Genomic DNA, 25150 nt, shown 5'->3' with positions numbered 1-25150 from the left:
CGACGGACCATCAATCCACCAAAGTGACCAATTAGAGAAGTTGTCATGATCTGGTTTTTTTTGTATTATCCTTTTTTGTTTTGACGCTGTTTTTGGCCCTCATGGCCTCCCTCAATTTATACTTTGTTTTGACAGTTAAATTAACCTTTTTTCAGTTACCTTTTTGCCTCAACCTGCTTTTGTGTCACCTGGGTCATCTTGGTACTTCGAAAATTCTGAAACCCCAAAAATCATGAGCATATTCTAGTCCTGCTCAATGTGTTAACTGTCCTGAGATGACTTATGTTGTGATATTACACTATAAATAAATATGAATTTAAATTTTGGGTCCAAACCATTTTTACCCCACTTTATACCAAAATCTGACAGAAGTAGTTAGGTCATGTGGAAAGGATTTCAAAAACCTCTCATGCAGGCAGGAAAGTTTAGATTTCCTGAATCGAAGGCTCGATGGGGGATCACGGTAGAACAGGTGGCGAAGCTACTTTGCCAGAAATTGGGTAAAACCGGGTGCGGCTGCATGGTTCTGCTAGCAAGGCTTGAAAATTCAGTTCCAATATAGATCACTCTAAACATTCTACTCAGCCTACACACTGACACACCTTGGATGAAGACAGAAACAACACTCCCGCAAGCAAGGGGGCCCAGGTTCGAACTCGGGTTCAGGCTGGCCTTCTGTGTGGTGCTGAGGGACACAAAACCTGGCCCTACCCTGTGACGGGCCGGACCCTGTGTTGAGATGGGCCGGACCCTGCCGTGAGACGGGCTGGACCCTGCTGTGTGACAGGCCAAAAAGAGACCATCAGCCACCACCACCACCCTGCCATCAGACAGACCGAACCCTGCCGTGAGATGGACCGGACCCTGCTATGTGACGGGCCTGACCCTGCTGCGAGACAGACCGGACCCTGCCGTGAGACGGGCCTGACCCTGCCGTCAGACGGGCTGGACCCTGCCGTCCTTAGTTTACTGCTCATCGAAACATTTTAGGTGATATTCCAGCTTCTATGCTGAGACGTATTGATGTAATGCTACTGGACTGGTTTCCGTTATAAATGGCTCTCTGAAACTTGTCCCAGCTTTTTACAATCAGAGAGGAGTCGCCCCCTGGTGGCCAGCAGAAATAATGCATCTTTAAGGACCTTCAACGTCGCCTTCTCTCTTCAGAACCTTCTTGTAAAACCACTTGTACCTGGCAAAGGTCCACAACAAAGTCCACTTGAGAGATGATACTGAGTCACTGTAGCATCTGAAGATGATAGGATGAAGAATCCTTGAGGGCTTGGTCGTCATGGTGCCAATTAGTGGCTCAATAAACACAAACATGGCTGAAGAATATGTTATCACCTTCCCATGTGGCCATCACATGCTGCACCTTCAGGAGAAAAGCAGTTATAGCAGAGCATCAAGCAAACTTTAGCACAGCTAAGCTGCTAACTGTGTAACATGTGACATATTAGTCTTGGGAAAGCTCTGCAGCGGCGAACAATCTCTAATAAGGTAATTTGCTGTCATAGTTCGTGGCTGTCAATCACAATATCAGCTGTTCTTGTCAGCTGGTCTGGACACGCCTTCATTGTAAGCATATAATCTCACCACTGTCTCTCCCTAAATATGTCTGTCTCTTTCATGCTGTGACATGTGACCCCCCACCTCCCAGCACAGATCCAGATCAGCCTCCTGAGCCCACTTTTGATTTTCAAATATCCATATTACCTCATTTAAATATATGCAAATTGCACATGAGCACTGAGAAGCCCTTAGCGTCATGGTGCAGTTTGGTGAATATCAACCCTTGCGGGTGCTTTGAGAATTACTGTTCTCTCTCTCTCTCTCTCTCTCTCTCTCTCTCTGTGTGTGTCACCTTTAATTACAATAATCCAATCCGAGCATCTTAACTCCTCACAGCTGAGAGCAGAGAGTCAAGCAGTAACAGGTGGTGGGGACACCTCCTCCTCCTCCTCCTCCTCCTCCTCCTCGTCTCACAGTCAAATACTCTGACTGGTTCAGCTTCTCTCTTGGCACAGGTCTCTTTTTGGTTTGATGTTATGAAGCTGCCTCACAGTCCAGTGGGCTAAAGGATCCTAGAGTCCGGACTGTTAGGCTGCCAGGTAGTGGGGGGAGGAGCTGGAGGAGGAGCAGGAGGGGAACTGGGGCTGCTGGGAAAAAAATATTTGCTGGAGAGGAAAGAAGACATAAAGAAAGGGGGGGAAAAAGGAAAAACGCGTGGACGGTGAAGCTGCTGCAGAGGACTGGGGAGAATGGGAGCCGTGTATGGAAAGAAGGTCGGTCACTGGTTTCATTCGTCCTCAGGAGTCTAAAGTTAGTTCAGTCAGTCATCAGTGGTGGAATGTAACTAAGTACATTTACTCAAGTACTGTACTCTAGTACATGTTTGATGTTTACATTAATTATGTTTACATAACTTCCCAGAGGTAATTATTAAGATGCTACACAATGCTAGTACTATCTTTAAGTACCAGGACGTACTAACATACAAGGCCCGCTGAACTCTGAACAAGTGGGTCTTGAGTCTCTTTTTGAAGGGGGTGAGCGACCCTGAAGTCCTGACATGGGCAGGGACCTCGGTCCACCATCGCGGTGCCAAAACAGAGAAGAGTGACTTTGTTGTGGACCTTTGCTTACTGTTGGCGATGGCAGTAGCAGCCATCCAGCTGAGGTAGTTGAGTGTTCGAGCTGGATTGTGGGGCCTGACTAACGCTTGGAGGCAGGTAGGGGAGATCCGTTGACTGCCTTGTAGGCCAGTACTATTGTCTAAAATCTGATGCGATCTACTACAGGGAGCCAGCGGAGGTCAGGGAAGGGGGGGGTCACATGGGAGAACTTTGGTAGGTTGAACACAAGGCATGCTGCAGCGTTCTGGATACGCTGCAAAGCTTTGATCTAGGCCGAGGCCGGGAGTCCAGCCAGGAGCATGTTGCAGTAGTCCAGGCGGGAGATGACGACGGCTGGACCAGGAGCTTGGCTGCTTCCCTCGTGGGTTAATACCCTCCCACGGACCAGGTCTCCAGGTCCAGGTCTCCTGGTGTACTGGCCGGTCTCCTGGTCCTCCTCCAGGCTCTTGAGACTGTGACTTTCATTTGCACCAAAGCAGCTGAAACTGATGCATGATCACGTGAGCTTCCTGAATGGAGAGATGAAGTTTATTACTGACACATTAACATTATTACTGACACATCATTATTACTGACACATTAACATTATAATTGACACATTAACATTATTACTGACACATTAACATTATTACTGACACATTAACATTATTACTGACACATCATTATTACTGACACATTAACATTATTACTGACACATTAACATTATAATTGACACATTAACATTATTACTGACACATTCACATTATTACTGACACATTAACATTATAATTGACACATTAACATTATTACTGACACATCATTATTACTGACACATTAACATTATTACTGACACATTCACATTATTACTGACACATTAACATTATAATTGACACATTAACATTATTACTGACACATTAACATTATTACTGACACATCATTATTACTGACACATTAGCATTATTACTGACACATCATTATTACTGACACATTAACATTATAATTGACACATTAACATTATTACTGACACATTAACATTATTACTGACACATTAACATTATTACTGACACATCATTATTACTGACACATTAACATTATTACTGACACATTAACATTATAATTGACACATTAACATTATTACTGACACATTCACATTATTACTGACACATTAACATTATAATTGACACATTAACATTATTACTGACACATCATTATTACTGACACATTAACATTATTACTGACACATTCACATTATTACTGACACATTAACATTATAATTGACACATTAACATTATGACTGACACATTAACATTATTACTGACACATTAGCATTATTACTGACACATTAGCATTATTATTGACACATCATTATTACTGACACATTAACATTATAATTGATACATTAACATTATAATTGACACATTAACATTATTACTGACACATTAACATTATTACTGACACATTAACATTATAATTGACACATTAACATTATTACTGACACATTCACATTATTACTGACACATTAACATTATAACATTATAATTGACACATTAACATTATTACTGACACATCATTATTACTGACACGTTTACATTATTACAGACATATTTACATTATTGATGACACATTAACATTACTGACACATTATTATTACTGACACATGAACATTATTGCTGACGCATTATTACTGACAAATTATTATTACTGATGCATTAAAATTATTACTGACACATTAACATTATATTTGACACATTTACATTATTACTGACACATTATTATTACTGACACATTTACATTATATTTGACACATTTACATTATTACTGACACATTATTATTACTGACACATTAACATTATTACTGACACATTATTATTACTGACACATTAACATCATTACTGATGCATTATTATTACTGAGACATTATTATTACTGACACAGTAACATTATTACTGACACTGAAATGTTTACATTATTACAGACATAATTATATTATTGATGACACATTAACATTATTACTGACACCTTAATATTATCACAGACAAATCATTATTACTAACACATTATTATTACTGACACATTTGCATTATTACTGACACTGACATGTTTACATTATTACTGACACATTAACATTATTACTGACACTGCATGTTTACATTATTAAAGACATATACGTAGACATAGACGTATACGTGTCAGTAATAATGTTAATGTGGCAGTAATAATAATGTGTCAGTAATAATAATGTGTGTGTAATAACGTGACTGTGTCAGTAATAATGAAGTACCTCGACTGTACTGAAGTAACTCGACTGAAGTGCCTCGACTGTGTACTGAAGTACCTCGACTGTGTACTGAAGTACATTACTTGAGGATTTGAACCCACTCCCCTTTGTGGCTCCTGGAACACTCAAGAGTTCAGATATTTGAGCTATGGGGCTCGACACACCTGTTGAGCTGGATGTGTTTGGGTGTGTTTGTTGCCACGGTGACCAGTAACAGCTGACAGCGTGGACGGCGTTATCAGGCGAGGTCAGCTGGACCGAGTCTGGCGTCTATTCTTAGTGGCGTTCCCGTCGGCGGCAGCAGGTGGACGAGACGCTGCAGACGTGATGTCGCTGACTTCGCACACTTTCAGCTTCATTCAGTCCGATCCCTCGTCACCATGGCAACTGACCTCATTGTGACGTCGTCAGGTCACAGACGACATACAGCTGTTTCATACCAGGAAACTGACCTCGTTATTTAAGCAAAATTGAATGATCCAAATGTCGAACCATCGTCAAATCTGTAATATTTACAGTAATTAAAAACAGGATTTAATATCTCTAATATAGTGGTTCTCATGGGGTATCGATGTTTTCATAGACAACATGTAAGTTCAGTCACAATTAAACTTTAGAATTCATTTCTATTTAACTCAGAAGGAAAACTCAAACTGCAACGCGTGAGTTCATTATACTGGCTTATCGTTTCAAACTGAATTAATACCAAAGGTCACGAAAGGTCAAAAACAACCATAAGAAATATAAAATACAAACAAACAAACAAACATGCTCATTTGCATTTTATTGACTTGTTTAGCTTTGAAACTGTTCTGTTTTCAAATGTAGACTGTCTTCTCATTTTGGTTGTCACTGACGACTTTTCAATCACTAACAGTGAAATTAACGATGAAGTTTGGAATATTTTATTTTATAATGTTAGTCTTTTTTTACAGAACAAAAAGACAGAAAGAGTTTATTCAACACAAGAAATAAAAACATGTTGTGGCCTATGTTATAGAAATACTCCTATTACTACTAATAATAATAGTAATAATAACAACAAAAATAAATAATATTACCAATAATAATAATGCAATAATATGAGTCTATTGTGCCACCCAACAGGCTGAGTGTTGGCCAGCCTCGACCAATCTAAGCTCAGATCCTGTCAGCAGGTTTGAGTTCGTTCATGACCTCACGTGTAAGTGAATGAATGAGCTCTGACAGAGTGAATAGCAGTGCACTATTTTCAGCTCATTAACAAGACGAAGAGGCAGACCCAGGATCAGCATGGTGACCGCTGCCAGCATCCTCTGATGCCCAGAAACACAGAAGACGTGTTGAAATCAACACAGTGTGTGTTTGTGGTGTTGACGGCTTCTGTGGGTTAAAACCAGATTAGGATCAGAGAAAATACCTGCAGCTAAAAATACTCCAACAAGGAGAAGAAGAAGCAGCTTTTATCTGGAGAGGTACTAATACCACAGCAAGTACACAAGTATTATCTACAAATAAACTGGAGGAGGAGGAGGAGGAGGAGGAGGAGGAGTAGGAGGAGGAGGGGGAGGGGAAGAAGAAGAAGAAGAAGAAGAAGAAGAAGAAGAAGAAGAAGAAGAAGAAGAAGAAGAAGAAGAAGGAGGAGGAGGAGGAGAAGGAGGAGGAGGGGAAGAAGAAGAAGAAGAAGAAGGAGGAGGAGGAGGAGGAGGAGGAGGAGGAGGAGGAATGCTGACATGCTCTGTTTGCTAAGCTGTGATTGGACGGTTAGACATGTGACCTTTGGCTTCAGAATGAAAGCAGCAACGACGATGATGATGTAAACTACCCAGTCTGATAATTAATCAGCAACATTATTAATTATACTTCCGGATATAACTTAGAAAGTTTGACCTCATAATCATCTGGAGATCATGTGAAATAAAATAGATTTTTTTCTGCATGAAAAGCAAACTGAGATTCAATGTGATAGAGTCAGGTGTAATGTTTCTGTACGTCCACCAGAGGTCAGGCTGTCCTCAGGTCAGTTTTGCTCCTGACTCAACCCGATGGCAGAAGAAGAAGAAAACTTCACCAAACATCAGACCTCCTGGTGGACCAACTGGGACCGGTTTAGGAGAAAGGATAATTCATTAAATCTTCATCCTGCTGTTGACAACACCTCTAAGGACCTCCTCCTCCTCTTCAGGCCTGGGGGGGATGTGAGACAGTGAGGGCCTTGTCGCCATGTTGAAGCCTGATGAAGTCTCCTAGCAACCAACACAAAGTCCATTCAGTCAGAGAGGACACCGTCCAACTGACCCGGAGTCTGAAAGGAGACGGGGGAGGAAGAGGAGGAGGAGAAGAGAGGGAAAGAAGGGGATAAGGAGGAGAGAGCTCTGAGGGTTGGGGGGAGAGGGAGCGACGAGAGGAGGAGGAGAATGAGAGAAGGGGGAGAGTAAGGCAGGAGGAGAGAGAAGGGAGGAGGAGGAGAGAAGGGAGGAGGAGGAGGTGACTGTTAATCCCTAATTAAGTGACTTTTCACTTGCGTGTTTATTTCTATTTTATATATTTACACTTGATTTGTTTTAATTTCTATCACTCCTCTCCTCCTCTCTCCTCCTCCTGCTCTCCTCCTCTTTTCTCCTCCTGCTCTCCTCCTCCTCTCTCCTCTTCCAGAAGGCGTACAGCATCGACCACGAGCAGCAGTGTGTGAAGAACGGGAAGCACCCGAATGGCCGAGGTACGTTATTTCTCTGTTCAGGTTACAGAGAGCAGTGGTGCATTCTGGGATTCTGGTCATCGGTCAGTGTTTTCAGGCCGTAATGAAGCGACACGAGGAGAAGTTTATGACCCCAAAGTCTGCGTCGCGTTCACAGTTCTTATCAGTCCTTCTGCTCACGTTTAATACATCGGCAAATACACAAAAACAGCTTTGTTAAAGGCAGCGGAGCCTCGTGTTTGTTGACTTCATAATTAATACAAATGATATTCAATCATGTGTTAGTGTTTGTTTGTGAGAGCTAAGAGACGATAAAGCATGTTTTAAAAGGAGGAGATGTCTTTAAATGTAATATTCAGTAGGAAACTGAAGAAGAAGACTATGAATGGTATCAGTACCAGTAGCTGTACCTCGCTGCCTGGACCCGGGGTCACGTTCCTGCATGTTCAATATTTAACAATATATGCCAATTTCTTTTTCTTTTAAAAAAAAATCAACTTCTTATTATTTTTATATCAAAATAAATGTTTTTTCCTTGAGATTGTGATATAATAAACTATGTGTTCTCATCTGAAAAATTAAAGGATCCTCTTGAAAAACAAAACGATGCATGCTGACATCAGCGAGTACTAACCAGGTTCAACCAATAATATCACAACATCCATCCATCAACCAATCAGAGCGAGGGAAGGTAATAATCTTTTCTATGATCAAATCAAATTCCTCCCGTCGTCACGTCCTGTCTCTCGCTCACAAACACAACGTGAAGAAGATGGATTCTCAGGGAAATTACCTCAACTTTAGGACTACATTTCCCACGTGTCTGTGCAACAAATATCCAAACAGCCGAGCTGAGATGCAAAGACGGTCCTCCGACGCTGACGGATAGCATTGTTTCTGTCCCAGAGATGACTCCCTCTAGTGGTCAGAAGTTATTACGTCTAAGCAAAGAGATGCAGCAGACGTTTCCATGGAGACATGAAGTTCAAGGCAGCCAACCACTCGCGGTTAACTTCCTGTTTCCAGCAGTTGGCGTGGTCATCAGCCACCAGCGTAACTAATATATATATTATATTATATAATTATATATTATTTTAACTCAAACCTCCGCCGGCGTTGTGACATCATTCACATTTACCTCTGTCATGACGTCACAGACAGAAAACCAGAGGGCTTGGACATACAACCAGATTCGCCTTATAATTTGGAGGAAATACACTGGGGTGGGCTCCTCAGAGGATGAACCCTGCTGCTCCTGAACACTGAGAGTTTTCAGCTCCTCAGACTTTCACGTGTCGACTGGCAGCGTGGGAAACAGCTGAGAGCCTTTAGGCTGAAAGGTTGCTTCACAAAGAGGAGGGAGGAGGAGGAGGAGGAGAAGAAGAAGAGGAGAGAGGAGGAGGAGGGGGAGGAGGAAGAAGAGAGAGGAGGAGGAGGAGGGACACGCTGGGAGGATCATGTGACCGTAGTTTTACACTATGCATGACTCAGTCGGAGGAGGAGCGCTGCTGCTCCCACAGAGAGCGTGAAGGTTCACAGACTGAAACACATGAGGACCTCCAGGACCTGGATCTGGATCAGATGAATCAGATGGCTCAGAGGACCAGCAGAAGCCCTGAACAGTCCACCACAGTCAGGGAAGGCATGGTGAAGTCTGGTAAGACCAGGAGGACGGACTGGTCCTGAGGTCCTATGTTGTGTGTAATATTGTATTTATGAATGTTGTAAGATATTTAGTTTGGTTGTTTTTCACAGTTAATAGAAAAGTATTTGGACAGAAAATAGAACTCATTTTCAGAAGAATAAAACTAATTTAACTTTTTGGTGTTTCACGGTTTTATCTTTTGTTTTATATTTTGTGCTATTTTTCTTGTTTTGCCTTGTGTTGAACTGAACCTGTGTTTGGGGAAACATGGAAGTATAACCAGAATTAAAAAAGTTTAATAAGATTATTAATGTAAATCAAGTTGTTTTGCTGATATTTTGAAACTGGAATTTAAATTATGTATTTACATGTTTAGGAACAATATTAGAAATATATATATAAATGATTATAATAATTGAATTTAATAATATGATGTATGTTTTAGGATATGAATATTAGGCTTCCAGTTTTGTTGGGTGTACAGTGCTGTGTATTAATATACATATTAAACACTTTACCCAAGTAAATGTTTTTTTTATTGCACTTTCAGTATATTGTCGTTTTATAATAGAATTTCATGAATATTCACATCTTGAGTCATGTGTTGGAGAGCAGCATGGTGCTAACTGATAACAAGGCAGTGTGAGGATGGTGAGGATGGGAGCGTAGGATGAAGATGACTGTTGGCAGAGACATTTGATTTGAGTAGGAGTTTAGATCAACTATCTGGAGATTGTTATATAATAAAATATGTGTTCTCATCAGAAAAATGAAAGGGTGGTGAAGTCACGAAGACTAGGTTTTTTTGTCCTGGTTTGGTCCAGTATTCGCTAGTGATCTAGTCCTGGTTTGGTCCAGTATTCACTAGTGATCTAGTCCTGGTTTGGTCCAGTATTCGCTTGTGATCTAGTCCTGGTTTGGTCCAGTATTCGCTAGTGATCTAGTCCTGGTTTGGTCCAGTATTCACTAGTGATCTAGTCCTGGTTTCGTCCAGTATTCGCTAGTGATCTAGTCCTGGTTTGGTCCAGTATTCACTAGTGATCTAGTCCTGGTTTGGTCCAGTATTCGCTAGTGATCTAGTCCTGGTTTGGTCCAGTATTCGCTAGTGATCTAGTCCTGGTTTGGTCCAGTATTCTCTGGTGATGTAGTCCTGGTTTGGTCCAGTATTCTCTTGTGTTTTGGTCCTGGTTTGGTCCAGTATTCTCTGGTGTTTTAGTCCTGGTTTGGTCCAGTATTCTCTGGTGATGTAGTCCTGGTTTGGTCCAGTATTCTCTTGTGTTTTGGTCCTGGTTTGGTCCAGTATTCTCTGGTGTTTTAGTCCTGGTTTGGTCCAGTATTCTCTTGTGTCTTGGTCCTGGTTTGGTCCAGTATTCTCTTGTGTCTTAGTCCTGGTTTGGTCCAGTATTCTCTTGTGTTTTGGTCCTGGTTTGGTCCAGTATTCTCTGGTGTTTTAGTCCTGGTTTGGTCCAGTATTCTCTGGTGATGTATTCCTGGTTTGGTCCAGTATTCTCTTGTGTTTTGGTCCTGGTTTGGTCCAGTATTCTCTTGTGTCTTGGTCCTGGTTTGGTCCAGTATTCTCTTGTGTCTTGGTCCTGGTTTGGTCCAGTATTCTCTTGTGTCTTAGTCCTGGTTTGGTCCAGTATTCTCTTGTGTTTTAATCCTGGTTTGGTCCAGTATTCTCTGGTGATGTATTCCTGGTTTGGTCCAGTATTCTCTTGTGTTTTGGTCCTGGTTTGGTCCAGTATTCTCTAGTGATCTAGTCCTGGTTTGGTCCAGTATACTCTGGTAATGTATTCCTGGTTTGGTCCAGTATTCTCTGGTGATGTATTCCTGGTTTGATCCAGTATTCTCTAGTGATGTATTCCTGGTTTGGTCCAGCATTCTCTAGTGATCTAGTCCTGGTTTGGTCCAGTATTCTCTAGTGATCTAGTCCTGGTTTGGTCCAGTATTCTCTTGTGTTTTGGTCCTGGTTTGGTCCAGTATTCTCTGGTGTTTTAGTCCTGGTTTGGTCCAGTATTCTCTTGTGTCTTGGTCCTGGTTTAATCCAGTATTCTCTTGTGTCTTAGTCCTGGTTTGGTCCAGTATTCTCTTGTGTTTTGGTCCTGGTTTGGTCCAGTATTCTCTGGTGTTTTAGTCCTGGTTTGGTCCAGTATTCTCTGGTGATGTATTCCTGGTTTGGTCCAGTATTCTCTTGTGTTTTGGTCCTGGTTTGGTCCAGTATTCTCTTGTGTCTTGGTCCTGGTTTGGTCCAGTATTCTCTTGTGTCTTGGTCCTGGTTTGGTCCAGTATTCTCTTGTGTCTTAGTCCTGGTTTGGTCCAGTATTCTCTTGTGTTTTAATCCTGGTTTGGTCCAGTATTCTCTGGTGATGTATTCCTGGTTTGGTCCAGTATTCTCTTGTGTTTTGGTCCTGGTTTGGTCCAGTATTCTCTAGTGATCTAGTCCTGGTTTGGTCCAGTATACTCTGGTAATGTATTCCTGGTTTGGTCCAGTATTCTCTGGTGATGTATTCCTGGTTTGGTCCAGTATTCTCTAGTGATGTATTCCTGGTTTGGTCCAGCATTCTCTAGTGATCTAGTCCTGGTTTGGTCCAGTATTCTCTGGTGATCTAGTCCTGGTTTGGTCCAGTATTCTCTAGTGATCTAGTCCTGGTTTGGTCCAGTATTCTCTTGTGTTTTGGTCCTGGTTTGGTCCAGTATTCTCTAGTGATCTAGTCCTGGTTTGGTCCAGTATTCTCTAGTGATCTAGTCCTGGTTTGGTCCAGTATTCTCTGGTGTTTTAGTCCTGGTTTGGTCCAGTATTCGCTTGTGTCTTAGTCCTGGTTTGGTCCAGTATTCTCTTGTGTTTTGGTCCTGGTTTGGTCCAGTATTCTCTGGTGTTTTAGTCCTGGTTTGGTCCAGTATTCTCTTGTGTTTTGGTCCTGGTTTGGTCCAGTATTCTCTAGTGATCTAGTCCTGGTTTGGTCCAGTATACTCTGGTAATGTATTCCTGGTTTGGTCCAGTATTCTCTGGTGATGTATTCCTGGTTTGGTCCAGTATTCTCTAGTGATGTATTCCTGGTTTGGTCCAGTATTCTCTAGTGATCTAGTCCTGGTTTGGTCCAGTATTCTCTAGTGATCTAGTCCTGGTTTGGTCCAGTATTCTCTGGTGTTTTAGTCCTGGTTTGGTCCAGTATTCTCTAGTGATCTAGTCCTGGTTTGTTCCAGTATTCTCTAGTGATCTAGTCCTGGTTTGGTCCAGTATTCTCTAGTGATCTAGTCCTGGTTTGGTCCAGTATACTCTAGTGATCTAGTCCTGGTTTGGTCCAGTATTCTCTAATGATCTAGTCCTGGTTTGGTCCAGTATTCTCTGGTGTTTTAGTCCTGGTTTGGTCCAGTATTCTCTAGTGATCTAGTCCTGGTTTGGTCCAGTATTCTCTAGTGATCTAGTCCTGGTTTGGTCCAGTATACTCTGGTGATCTAGTCCTGGTTTGGTCCAGTATTCTCTAGTGATCTAGTCCGGTTTGGTCCAGTATTCTCTAGTGATCTAGTCCTGGTTTGGTCCAGTATTCTCTAGTGATCTAGTCCTGGTTTGGTCCAGTATTCTCTAGTGATCTAGTCCTGGTTTGGTCCAGTATACTCTGGTGATCTAGTCCTGGTTTGGTCCAGTATTCTCTAGTGATCTAGTCCGGTTTGGTCCAGTATTCTCTAGTGATCTAGTCCTGGTTTGGTCCAGTATTCTCTAGTGATCTAGTCCTGGTTTGGTCCAGTATTCTCTAGTGATCTAGTCCTGGTTTGGTCCAGTATACTCTGGTGATCTAGTCCTGGTTTGGTCCAGTATTCTCTAGTGATCTAGTCCGGTTTGGTCCAGTATTCTCTAGTGATCTAGTCCTGGTTTGGTCCAGTATTCTCTAGTGATCTAGTCCTGGTTTGGTCCAGTATTCTCTAGTGATCTAGTCCTGGTTTGGTCCAGTATACTCTGGTGATCTAGTCCTGGTTTGGTGAAACAGAGCTCATTCCTAAATGCTGAAGCTGTAGTGTTTTCTCGGATCGATAGCATCACAGTCCAGGCGAGTTTGTGTCACCATGTGATCTGAGTGTTTGTGTGGAAGAGGAGCAGACTTTAACCGGCTGTGTTTGAACAGTTATCACGTCTGTTTGTGTCTGGAAAATGTCGTAAACCATCATCAGTGTAATTTATTCGGGAGATGTTGGTTTAATTTCCCATTAAATTTGTGATTATTGTTATTTGTTCTGATTTTGTTGCAGTGACTTCTTCGTCCAGGTGTTATTGTAGCTCAGTGATTTAGAAAAGTTATAGAAATTAAAAAATTAAAAATGTATAGTTGACGTTATTCAGGTAATGTACAGAGAACCTGCAGGATTAGGTTCCCCCTCACAGATTCACCACAGGTCTTTGGTTTCAGATGCTTTGAGAACTTTGCAGCAGCAGGTTTGATCTGATTTAGTAACATGTATTTTCTCTGGATGAATTGAAGAGAAATGAATTATGTATGTTAATTATGTTCTGATATTACTGTGTAACGTGATCACATCTCATGATAAGGTGGAGTTGGACAGTCTTCCTCTCTGGATTTATCACAGCTTCTATTGTAACCAGATAACATGCACTGACAGGGACGTCGATACACAGAGGGTTTAGTTTGCACGTCCTGTCTCGGATCAATACCAAACCACAGAACGTCTCAAAGTCCGTCCAGACTTCCTGCACCGGTGCTCCGACTCAACTCTGCTGATGATGAATCATTACAACGCTGAGATTAGATCAAGTCAAGAATCACAGACTGCAGGGAGTCGTCGCTGTCATCCAATCAAATCTCTTACAGGGTTCTCTCAAAACTCCGTGTTGTAAATGTGGAAACGTGGCGGGGAAAGCAAAAGCTCAGAGATCAGACAAGTTTTTATCCTCCAGGTTTGTGAGTTACGCCATCACGGTGTTTCTGGTGACACAACGGGGGGGAGGGGGGGGGGGGGATGTATCCACTGTAACATGTCATGTAGAGAGAGTTGTCCTGGATTCACCAGGTCTGTTCAGCAGGATTCTCCTGGATTCACCAGGTCTGTTCACCAGGATTCACCAGGTCCATTCACCAGGATTCACCAGGTCCATTTACCAGGATTCACCAGGTCCGTTCACCAGGATTCACCAGGTCCATTCACCAGGATTCACCAGGTCCGTTCACCAGGATTCACCAGGTCCATTCACCAGGATTCACCAGGTCCATTTACCAGGATTCACCAGGTCCGTTCACCAGGATTCACCAGGTCCATTCACCAGGATTCACCAGGTCCGTTCACCAGGATTCACCAGGTCCATTCACCAGGATTCAACAGGATTCACCAGGTCCGTTCACCAGGATTCACCAGGTCCATTCACCAGGATTCACCAGGTCCATTCACCAGGATTCAACAGGATTCACCAGGTCCATTCACCAGGATTCACCGTTCACCAGGATTCACCAGGTCCATTCACCAGGATTCAACAGGATTCACCAGGTCCGTTCACCAGGATTCACCAGGTCCATTCACCAGGATTCACCAGGTCCGTTCACCAGGATTCACCAGGTCCATTCACCAGGATTCAACAGGTCCATTCACCAGGATTCACCAGGTCTGTTCACCAGGATTCACCAGGTCCATTCACCAGGATTAAACAGGATTCACCTGGTCCGTTCACCAGGATTCACCAGGTCCATTCACCAGGATTCACCAGGTCCGTTCACCAGGATTCACCAGGTCCATTCACCAGGATTCAACAGGATTCACCAGGATTCACCAGGTCCATTCACCAGGTTTCAACAGGATTCACCAGGTCCGTTCACCAGGATTCACCAGGTCCATTCACCAGGATTCAACAGGATTCAACAGGATTCACCAGGTCCGTTCACCAGGATTCACCAGGAGTCTGAAGAACTCCGCAGCAGCTTTCCCCTCTGGAGGAACGTCTGAGACCAGAAGACTGGAGGCTCTTCCAGCAGCCGTCCACGTATTCGAGGCCAGAGCTCATTTAATTTTTGTGAAATATGAAGCAGCAGTGGGCGTCGGTCTCTGGTTGCACTGGAGAAAGAGGTCATTGTCTGAAGTGAATTGTATGACATCTGATCTCTGTCTCCCAGAATATCTGAGGCCTTGGATCAGATGCCTGTTAATCTGTCCTTTCTTCTGGCAGACAAACGGGGACAATGGACGGACAGGCAAAAGAACACCGTGGTTCCCACTAAATCCTAAAAGACACCTGTGTTCACAAACTTTATTCAGACAAACAACATGACGACAAATCTCTACAGTGTTTATTAGACAGACAAACATCCTGGTGTTTTACTGCAGATTCAAGGTTTGTCCTGAGGGGGGCGCTACAGGAAAGGTCACAGGGTCATACAATCTAAAGGGTTCGTTCTCTGCACAGCAGATCCAAGTAACGTCAAAGTGACTTTTAATCTAAGCGTCTTCCTGAATGTGTCCTCAGCCTCAGCGTACGCAGACCTGCAGCAGCACCGGGCTGAGGGCGTCCACAGGAAACCGTCCCCGGCGTCCAGCTACGTCCCCAAGCCCGACTACCTGGAGGGCGACGAGGACGATGACCTCATCAAGCCCAAGAAACTGGTCAACCCTGTCAAAGCTTCAAAGAGTCACCAAGAGCTTCACCGGGAGCTGATGAGCAGCTGCAAACGGTAACGGAGCGTGTGTGTCTGTGGGTGTGTCTGTGTGTGTGTGTGTGTATGTGTGTGTGTGTGTGAGTGTGTGAGTGTACATGCACATGTGAGGACCGTGGTGGGGAGTGGGGACATTTTGCAAAGTGAGAAAATCTGTAGATTATTGGGACATTTTTAGGAAGAAAAGACATTTTTCGAAAATTTGAGAATATCCAAGACAAAGGTCTTGGATATATATATATATATAAAAGACATGTTTTATAGTGAGGAATACTGTAGAAATTGAGGATATGTTTAAGGGAAGTAAGGACATTTCTGAAAACAACAACTGTAAACATATCGTCCTCTCCTGCTGCTGAGTGACTTTAACCCTCACGCTGGGACAGAGATTACCGGTCAGATTATCGAGGGTGAACAACTTTAATCTCTCGGCTTCTGATGGAAATATGTTGCGGCTCTTATCAGCAATGTTGAGTGTGTGTTCTGGCAGTCTGTCTTGCCAACCCAGCTGGACTCTGGGTGTCCTGGTCTGGGATTTTGTGTGATAAACACCAACGAGCAACGGTGCTCCGCATGAATGCAGAGCTGCTGAGTCCCAAACACAGAAATGACTTACGGTTTGTTATCTGTTTGTTTTTCATGGGTTTGTGGTTAGATGTTAAGAGATTTGGATGTTTTGTTCTACGACATAAAACACGTCAGTAGATACTTAAAGAAAGGCGTTGCTGGGGCGGGTGGTGCAGTGGTTAGGGCAGCCGCCCCACGTACAGAGGCTCAATGTCCGCGACGCAGCGTTCGACCCCCGGCCCGGGATCTGTTTCCCATGTCTTCTCCCTCTCTCTCGCTGTTTCCACACTGTCTGTAAAAAATAATAAAAAGGCTTGAACGGTGCTCTAGCCGAAAAAAAGAAAAACAAAGAAAGGCGTTGCTTACAATCGGCTTAATGCGGTTACTGTCCATCATCACGCCAGACAGCAGTCGGCCTTCAGCTCAGTGGTGGAGACGGGACGTCATGTGACCTTTGTTTTACTTCAGACATCCTAAATCTCTCAACAAAGCGTGTCAGTAAGGAGCAGTTTATTTCCTGCAGGAGAACGGACTAATGCAAGATGGAAAGCATTACATTGACCGGACTATTCATTGAATATTGATTTTATATTGCTGGGCATGCTGGGAAATATGGATCTCTCAATCTATAATAAGATTCAAAGGGTTTATTGTCATATGGACAGTAAAGAAACATGTTTGTCTGTACAATGAAATTCTTCCTTTGCTTTCCACAGAAAGCCAACAATGTAACATCTAAGAATGAAAATAATAGTTTATAAGTCATTTAAAAGGCAGCATGTGACTTTAGTAAAAACGACAATAATAATAATGATACAACAATAAAAACAGCCTGAGCAACCATTAAATGAAGTTTGTGTGAATGCAGCTGAGCTGTGTGCATATCTATCATTTATTATATATATATATATATATATATATATATTAGATAATATTCATATTATAGTTACACCTGTCAGTGGAGGGAATGGTGGATCATCAGTCAGCACACTTTCTATTTTCAACAGTGGTACATTTTGTATTTTCTACAATTCTTTCATTTATGTTAATATTCAATGAAGATTCTATAGAAAAGTTTGAATTTGACAAATTTGATTTATACCTCACTCTATACGTAGTAGGTCTTCTTCTTCTTCCTCCTCTTCTCCCTCAGTCCTTCTTCTTGGACCAGCAGATGGACTAGATGTTTTAGAGGAGGAAGGGCTGTGGTGGGAGCTCAGAGGGTCTCAGGTGTGATGCTAACATGGCCCCCAGCTCAGGTAGAAGGGCCCCGTACAGGATTTTGCTTCAGGCCCCAAGGCTGACACAAGCGTGTCCAATCAGTGCTTAGTATACAGTATTCTTTAAATGCGTGGAGAGAACCGGACTTCCTGTAAGACATCCAGACATCGTGGAGAACTCTCTGCTGCTGCTAGGCAACCGCCTCCCACCTCACAGGCCTGCAGCCGAGGACGCTGGGAAAGTTTCAGCGGCGCCCGGCGCTCTTTGACACTCAGAGCGAGGTCGGCGTTTCTCTCGGGTTTGATCATTCAGGAGGAGGAGCGAAGCTGGACGCGGCCCAGAGACGCCGAGTCCAACACATCAGGAGAGGCAGCCGAGCTGCTGATTGGCCTGAAGCATCGAACACTGTTAACAGGAAACACATGTATCAGCTGGGATGGAACTACTTACTGGAGGTTTCCTTTTTATGACAACATTGTACTTTCCTGACATTTGAAAACAAATATCCTTATTTTCTACTTTCTATGTTCTAGTTTACAACATTAGTTTTCATGCATTTGAAGGGAATTATAGATTTTGTATGTATATATGTATATGTATAATATAAATATACTATTATATTTCTGAGGGATATTTTTTACTTTGAGTACATTTCAGTACTTTTACACTGATACTTGAGTAAAGAAGTGGAATCAGTACTTCTACTTTTACCCGAGTCTTTTGAAAACAAGTATGTGTACTTCTACTTGAGTACAGCATGTTTGTACTTTCGTCTCCTCTGGATATTAAATGTTATATGTGTGTGTGAAAGACTGCTCTCTGCTGGAGGAAACATGGAAACGCACCCTTCCCATCATACGTTCAGATACAAGAAGAGAAACGTGTACTTTATGAGTTCATTCATGAAATGTTTTAAATGTTGCAACTTGTCAGTTTACCAGACCCTGCTCAGGCAGTACTAATACCCGTGTGGTGTGTGTACTAATACCCGTGTGGTGTGTGTACTAATACCCGTGTGGTGTGTGTACTAATACACGTGTGGTGTGTGTACTAATATACGTGGACGTGTGGTGTGTGTACTCATACCCGTGTGGTGTGTGTACTAATACACGTGTGGTGTGTGTACTAATATACGTGGACGTGTGGTGTGTGTACTAATACACGTGTGGTGTGTGTACTAATACACGTGTGGTGTGTGTACTAATATACGTGGACGTGTGGTGTGTGTACTCATACCCGTGTGGTGTGTTCAGGGGCGGCGCGGTGAGTCTGGAGATGAAGCCGGAGCTGCAGAGAGTTCTGGAGTCGAGGAAACGAGATCAGCTGATCAAACAGAGGAAGCAGGAGGACGACGCTCGCAGGAAGGTTTCTCCTCTGGAGGCCGAGCTGCTCAAGAGACACCAGAAACTGGACGAGGTAACAGAGACACACACACACACACACACACACACACACACCCACACACACACACACTGTTGGTGTCCTGAACCTTTTGTCTCTCGGTGTCCTGAACCTTTTGTCTCTCGGTGTCCTGAACCTTTTGTCTCTTGTGTCCTCAACCATTTGTGTCTCGGTGTCCTGAACCTTTTGTCTCTTGTGTCCTGAACCTTTTGTCTCTTGTGTCCTGAACCTTTTGTCTCCTGGTGTTGCAGATGGACAAACAGCAGGAGAAGGAGCAGGAGGAACACCTGAAAGCTCCGGAGTTTGTCAAAGTAAAGAAAAATCTCAGACGGACGTCGTTCCACGGTAAAGAGGAGAACGAGGTGTAGAAACCTCGTCTGCCCTGCAGGAGAAAGCGACCTGGGAAGAAGACTGTCCACATGTTCAGGACAATCTAGGGACACAAGCACAACGAGGACACTTGAAGGACCCAAACATGCTGAGGACGCTCTGAGGATAATCAGAGGACTCAAACATACTAGGGACACTCTGAGGACAATCTTGGGATATGCTGAGTACATAAACATTCTGAGGACACACTGAGGACCCTCGGGGGACACAGTCCAGATGCTGAACGGACCAGCTGTTGTGTCTCCATCAGCGTGAACACACCTCAGACAGTTCAAAGCTCAATGAAACTATGAATCAGCTGACTCGTCACACCTGGTGGACGGCCGTTACCATGGAAACGGACAGCAACTTTCTGCTCAGAGGGATTTCATTTGTTTTCAGTTTCAGAGACTTCAAACAAACAGAAACACTCGTTCTCATAATTACAAGAAAAATATCTGAAGATGAGAATTAGGAGATCTCTCTCACCTCTTCATAAGATACAAGATCACATTCAAACGGATTCAAAAAGTGCTGCTTCATTTTTAACCGTGCAGAATGAAAGAAGATTTTTTATTTTTTTTAAGTGTCAAAACCGTTTCAGGACAAAGAAAGGGAATTGTGCCTAAATGCTGTGTTTCTGCCGAGGAAACGAGATAGAAACCGAAACACTGCGCTGAACGTTTCATATCTCTGATCTGATCATCGCGATGCAAACACATCAGGGTTCGTTCTCTCACTGTCACATGACATGTGATGTCATTTTGTATATAATTACCATATATAGACATCGTAATTGTGAGATGATACCTCATAATTACCAGATTTTTCTTCCTCGTAATTACAAGGTGTTAAATTTTACGTCTGTAATTATGTCAAAACATACAGATATTTTTTCTTGTAATTGTGAGATTGCTGATTACATTTCATTTTGTAATTAATGATTAAAAGAAAACATCTATAATCTTCATGTAAATATGACATAATTATATATATATACAGTATATATACAGTATATATATATATATATACTGTATATATATATATACAGTATATATATATATATATATATATATATATACTGTATATATATGCATGTGTTTTTGTTTGTTCTTTGTTTTTCTCAGAATCCTTGTGAACTTGTGACCTTGTGACCCACAGACGTCGTCTCACATGAGAGTGTAACCGAAGCCTTATATTGGGACAGGTTGTTATTGTTGATAGTGAATCGTTCAATCAATGAAATCATTTTAAATTTCTCGATCATAGAGCACTTTAGATTTAAACTGTATAAAGAGGATTCAAATCTAAAACAGATTATTTTTATTCGTGTTTCTGACTGATTGTATTTTCCTTTTGTGGCTCCTGAAGCGACGATGGTTCTGACTAACATGTTTGTTTTCACAAAACAAAACTAGAAATGTGTTCACATTCGAAGTATTAAAGTATTCATAACCTGCAATATCAGGAGGTGTTTTATTCTAACAGTATTTGTCGCATCACATTTGTACATTATGCACAGAAAAAGCAGCTGTAAGTACAATCAATATTCTTCTTCTTCCTACAATGTTTTTTTTTTTCTTGTTGTTTTTTTTTGTTTTAACTTTATTTAAATATTACAATCTGGCAAATACAGAAACATTTAGAATTACATCATACGTTATGAAAGCCTTTATTGAGCTTCACAGCCATTAAACAATTTATCAAACGAAAAAAAATGAGTTCGTTCTTCATCTGTGGATGAATAGTTTGGTCATAACACTCCAACTGTTATAAATCGTTTCCAGCTCCTTCTCCTGTCTCATGCCATGATGACGATGTCATCCGCCAGGTGTCGCTGTTTCTCCTCTTTCCTCTCCGGACTGAAGCTCTGTCAAAGCGGACAGAATCAGTCCGAGTGGGACCGGAAGTTCTTTTACTTTGTGTTTACAGCTCTTAAAGCAAACCCACCAAAATCACATTATTACTTAAATCAAGCTAAACATCTCTTATCATTAATAATGACAGGGAGACATGTAGAGACAGACAGGTAACCAGTCTATCACAGGGAGACATGTAGAGACAGACAGGTAACCAGTCTATCACAGGGCTGACATGTAGAGACAGACAGGTAACCAGTCTATCACAGGGAGACATGTAGAGACAGACAGGTCTGTGGGAGAACCAGGAGAACCCGGAGAGAACCCGCTCACAGGGAGAACTTACAAACTCCACACAGAAGGAACCCGACCCGTGACAATCTACCATACAATTTAGATTGTATTGTTGTACTGATTCAGTTAAAATTGTACACACATCTGCAAATCAGCAACATCTACAACTACTTTGTATTTGCACCGTATTATTGTAAATGTATATATTTTATTTATGACTTTCCTACTTTGTAGCCTATTTAAACATCTTAGCTAGTGAGTTTGTTTCATGAAGGTTGTGGACAAATAATTGCTGGTAAGTGCACCGTCATTTATCTTTTGGGCTGTTTTGATCGACATTGTGTTTGTTTTGAAAATACAACCGGAAGCGCGCGTATCGTCGGTGTGGGACTTGACACCGCTGCTCCGGCAGCTGCCGACTCGAGGATCGGCTGACGTACAGCCGAAACCGTCGCTGGAGACCCGGGCTGTGGAACCGCCGGAGCCTCGCACAGAGCTGCATTGTTTGACCCGTGAACGGAGGCTGACACGGCGAGCCGGGATCCGGTTCTACGGTCTAAATGCGCGGAACCGCGTCGGAACCGGCGGCCGGAGATTGTTGATCCGTTTGGAAATACCGAAAAAGCGAATCGACCACTGAAGGGGATCGATGTGGATTTTGGCAGAAAAGTAAACCGCCTTAAAATGGCAACCGCCGCCCGCTCCGGGCGACCATAACCAGACTCAGGTAAGCTAGCTCCCGGTAGCCCGCGCTGCTGGGACTGTGGCCGGGATTTGACGCATTTCTCTCGGCGGTGGTGAACTTGCTCCGTGTTCACTTGCTGTAGGACCTTTCTTTGGAAATAAGGTCAGACCAGCCTCCACTCAAAGGAGTGACAATCAAAACAAACCTGCTGTTTTGGTGGACCCGGGTCCGGTCCGAACATGGCTGAGGGCGGTTTCTAAGTTATTGCGGCCCGCAGGTGAATTCGGCGCACATTTAGTCCGTCTAAATGCAGGTTGTTGTGGTGTATTCTATCTAACCTTCCTCGTGTAGTCTGGGCTGCTCGCCACCGCCCTCCGCGGCGGGCTGGGGCTGGAACGACCCCGTAGGAACGGGGCTTCAACCCACTCTTAAAGTTCAAGCATTAAGAAACTAACTACAAGTCGATGTAACGGATGTGTCCGGGTAGAAAAGATGTGCGTTAGGTTGCGGACCGGATCCGTGCGGCCGGTGTGGATGCTGGCCGGTGAACGAGGCCACGTTAAAGCGGCCGGTTTTTGAATGAAGTTTGGTTGGGGCTCTCCACAGCACTGGGCGGTGTGTTGTTGGGCCGCCGGGAGGCTGCTGGCAGCTGCAGCAGCTGTCACAGATGTTTGGACACATTTCAACTATTCTTCATATTATTTGTTTACTTTAATGACGTCAGTCACCTGTTTCTTGCCGAGTCTGCGCAGTTTGTTCCTCCGCTGCTTCTATTGGACTCCGAAACTTTTTACTTTTACGAACAAAAAACACGAAAAAATGACCGAGATCACAGTAACAGAGGCCGAACAGCAACAACACGCACAGCTAACGATCATCACAGGAAGCTCAACGACTCCGCATGGCCTATGACGTCATATACACCTGTCTCACCGTGGAGCAGGTGGATGTCTCTGCTGCCCTCAGCTTATATGGAACACTAAGGAGAAGATACTTAAAAAAAAAAAAAAAGTTCGTCATCGAAAATTGTTGTGACGTCATGTCGGTCTGGTCATAAACACTTCACTAAATCACTGATTTTCACTGACTTTTATAAAACAAGTTATGAAAAGGTAAATGTTCATACCGACTCTTCACTTCTGATATGATTATGATGATATGATTATGATGATGTCACCATATTAGCACCAAAGTTCGGTCTGCCGAAAACTACAGTCCTACGCAAGTGAGTCACTGTTAGCGCTGTTAGCACCGCTAGCTTCGAGCGCCGCCATGTTGAGAGTCGATGAGAGGCAACCGATTCCCCTGGTCTCATAGCGCACCTTTAAAAACATAACCTTTACCCTCATATATGTGCAGTATTCAGTACAGTATAATATATACTTTATTTTATGTAATAATATCTTCTTATGATACTACTACCTCAATAGTACAGACTACTTCCTCAACAGCAAATACACAAGTGGACCATAAAGTGTTTTGTGTTTTCTATATGCATACATTGTACTACATAACTTATATTTGTGTCATTTATATTTTCTACTTTCTACTTTTTTGACTACTGGTGTGTGTATTATTATTATATTATTTATCACACACGACTCTGCTGGACAACGTCCTGAAGATGAAGAAAGTATTCTGATTCTAAGTTTAATATCATCAGGATTCTCACGTACGTTCTGCAGCATCTTCCACCGTAACGTCAAAGTGATTATTGGATGTTTATTCAGAGATATTTATATTCTCAGAACGTGTAACTGACGTCAGTAACCCGTCGCTGCCACAGCTGCTCAACAGACTTCCTGTTGTTGTTACAGCACCTGCTTGCACCCGCCCCTTTCTCCTCCCGCCGGGCTTTACCTCCCAGTGAGGAGACCTCCTCACTGTGGAGACCTCCTCACTGGAGACCTCCTCACTGTGGAGACCTCCTCACTAAAGGCCTCCTCACTGTGGAGACCTCCTCACTGTGGAGACCTCCCCACTGTGGAGACCTCCTCACTAAAGGCCTCCTCGCTGTGGAGACCTCCTCACTAAAGGCCTCCTCACTGTGGAGACCTCCTCACTGTGGAGACCTCCCCACTGTGGAGACCTCCTCACTAAAGGCCTCCTCACTGTGGAGACCTCCTCACTGAGGAGTCGCTCTTTAATCGCTGATGAAACCGTTTTTCTTTGCAGACTTGCTGATTCCTGCCGTGTCGGCTGGACTTCCTGACAGACACAGCTCAGGGCCTCACTGCTCTCAGTCCTGCTGTTTTATTGGTCAGGCCTTAATCAATAATCAAACCAGCTCAACGGTCTTATCAACGTAGTCAACAGTTGCCTCACCATGGAGACCATGTGTGAGCAGGTGTGTCAGCAACCAGCCGGCCTCTGCAGGCTCCAGGCTATGTTAGCCGCAGCTAGCATAACCATCACAGTCTGCCACGCCACTGTCGGAGGGAGAGGTGCATTGTGGGTAACAAAGCCACCAGGTTTATCTTTTTAATCTACTTATCATTAACAGCAGGATCATTTTTAAAGTCTAAAGCTGGTGTTTCAGCCCAGCGTCAGATAAACAGCAACACTAATAGTATGAGTACTTTACTTTAGTATGAGTACTTTACTTTAGTATGAGTACTTTACCGTTACCGGTAGTAACAGATTTCTGTGGTGGCGGTGTGATCCGTCATTGAACAGAGATAGATGTGATCAACCCGGTTATCGTGTTTCGATCCACGTTCAAACAACAGTAATTGAACAAACACTAATTGAATGCGATCGATCACTGTGATCAGTGTTTGATGATACCAGAGCTTCGTCATTGACCCTGGAGCAGGAAGTGGGACACAGCTGGCTGCTGGTGTATCAGGGTTTATTCCTCCCCCAACATAATGACATCCCTCCCCCGTC

General features: G+C 43.1%; 3 protein-coding genes across 5 annotated transcripts in view; all 3 read left to right on the top strand.

The window, feature by feature from the left end:
* mkrn2 (makorin, ring finger protein, 2) overlaps window positions 1–25150 on the top strand; it is a 294103-nt gene that overhangs the window by 206945 nt on the left and 62008 nt on the right. The gene's annotated exons all lie outside the window — the stretch shown is intronic.
* On the top strand, window positions 2211–19456 carry LOC311029381 (protein FAM107B). Its single transcript, XM_084034502.1, has 5 exons — window positions 2211–2285; window positions 7528–7591; window positions 15679–15883; window positions 18907–19069; window positions 19306–19456. The coding sequence occupies exons 1-5, from the start codon at window positions 2262–2264 to the stop codon at window positions 19420–19422; spliced, it is 573 nt and encodes a 190-aa protein (XP_083890628.1). The 5' UTR covers window positions 2211–2261; the 3' UTR covers window positions 19423–19456.
* Window positions 22018–25150, top strand: part of pik3c2b (phosphatidylinositol-4-phosphate 3-kinase, catalytic subunit type 2 beta) — a 32879-nt gene continuing 29746 nt past the window's right edge. For 2 of the 3 annotated variants that reach the window (XR_014598521.1, XM_084030469.1), the window contains exon 1: window positions 22019–22303. The gene's annotated coding sequence lies outside the window, so the exon portion shown is untranslated. Of the gene's footprint in view, window positions 22304–25150 lie in introns of all 3 variants that reach the window. The other variant, XM_084030470.1, reaches the window with a different exon arrangement.

This window comes from Eutrigla gurnardus (genome assembly GCF_963514095.1).
Source record: "Eutrigla gurnardus genome assembly, chromosome: 2".
NCBI lineage: Eukaryota > Metazoa > Chordata > Actinopteri > Perciformes > Triglidae > Eutrigla > Eutrigla gurnardus.
This window is presented reverse-complemented; position numbering and strand designations above follow the sequence as displayed.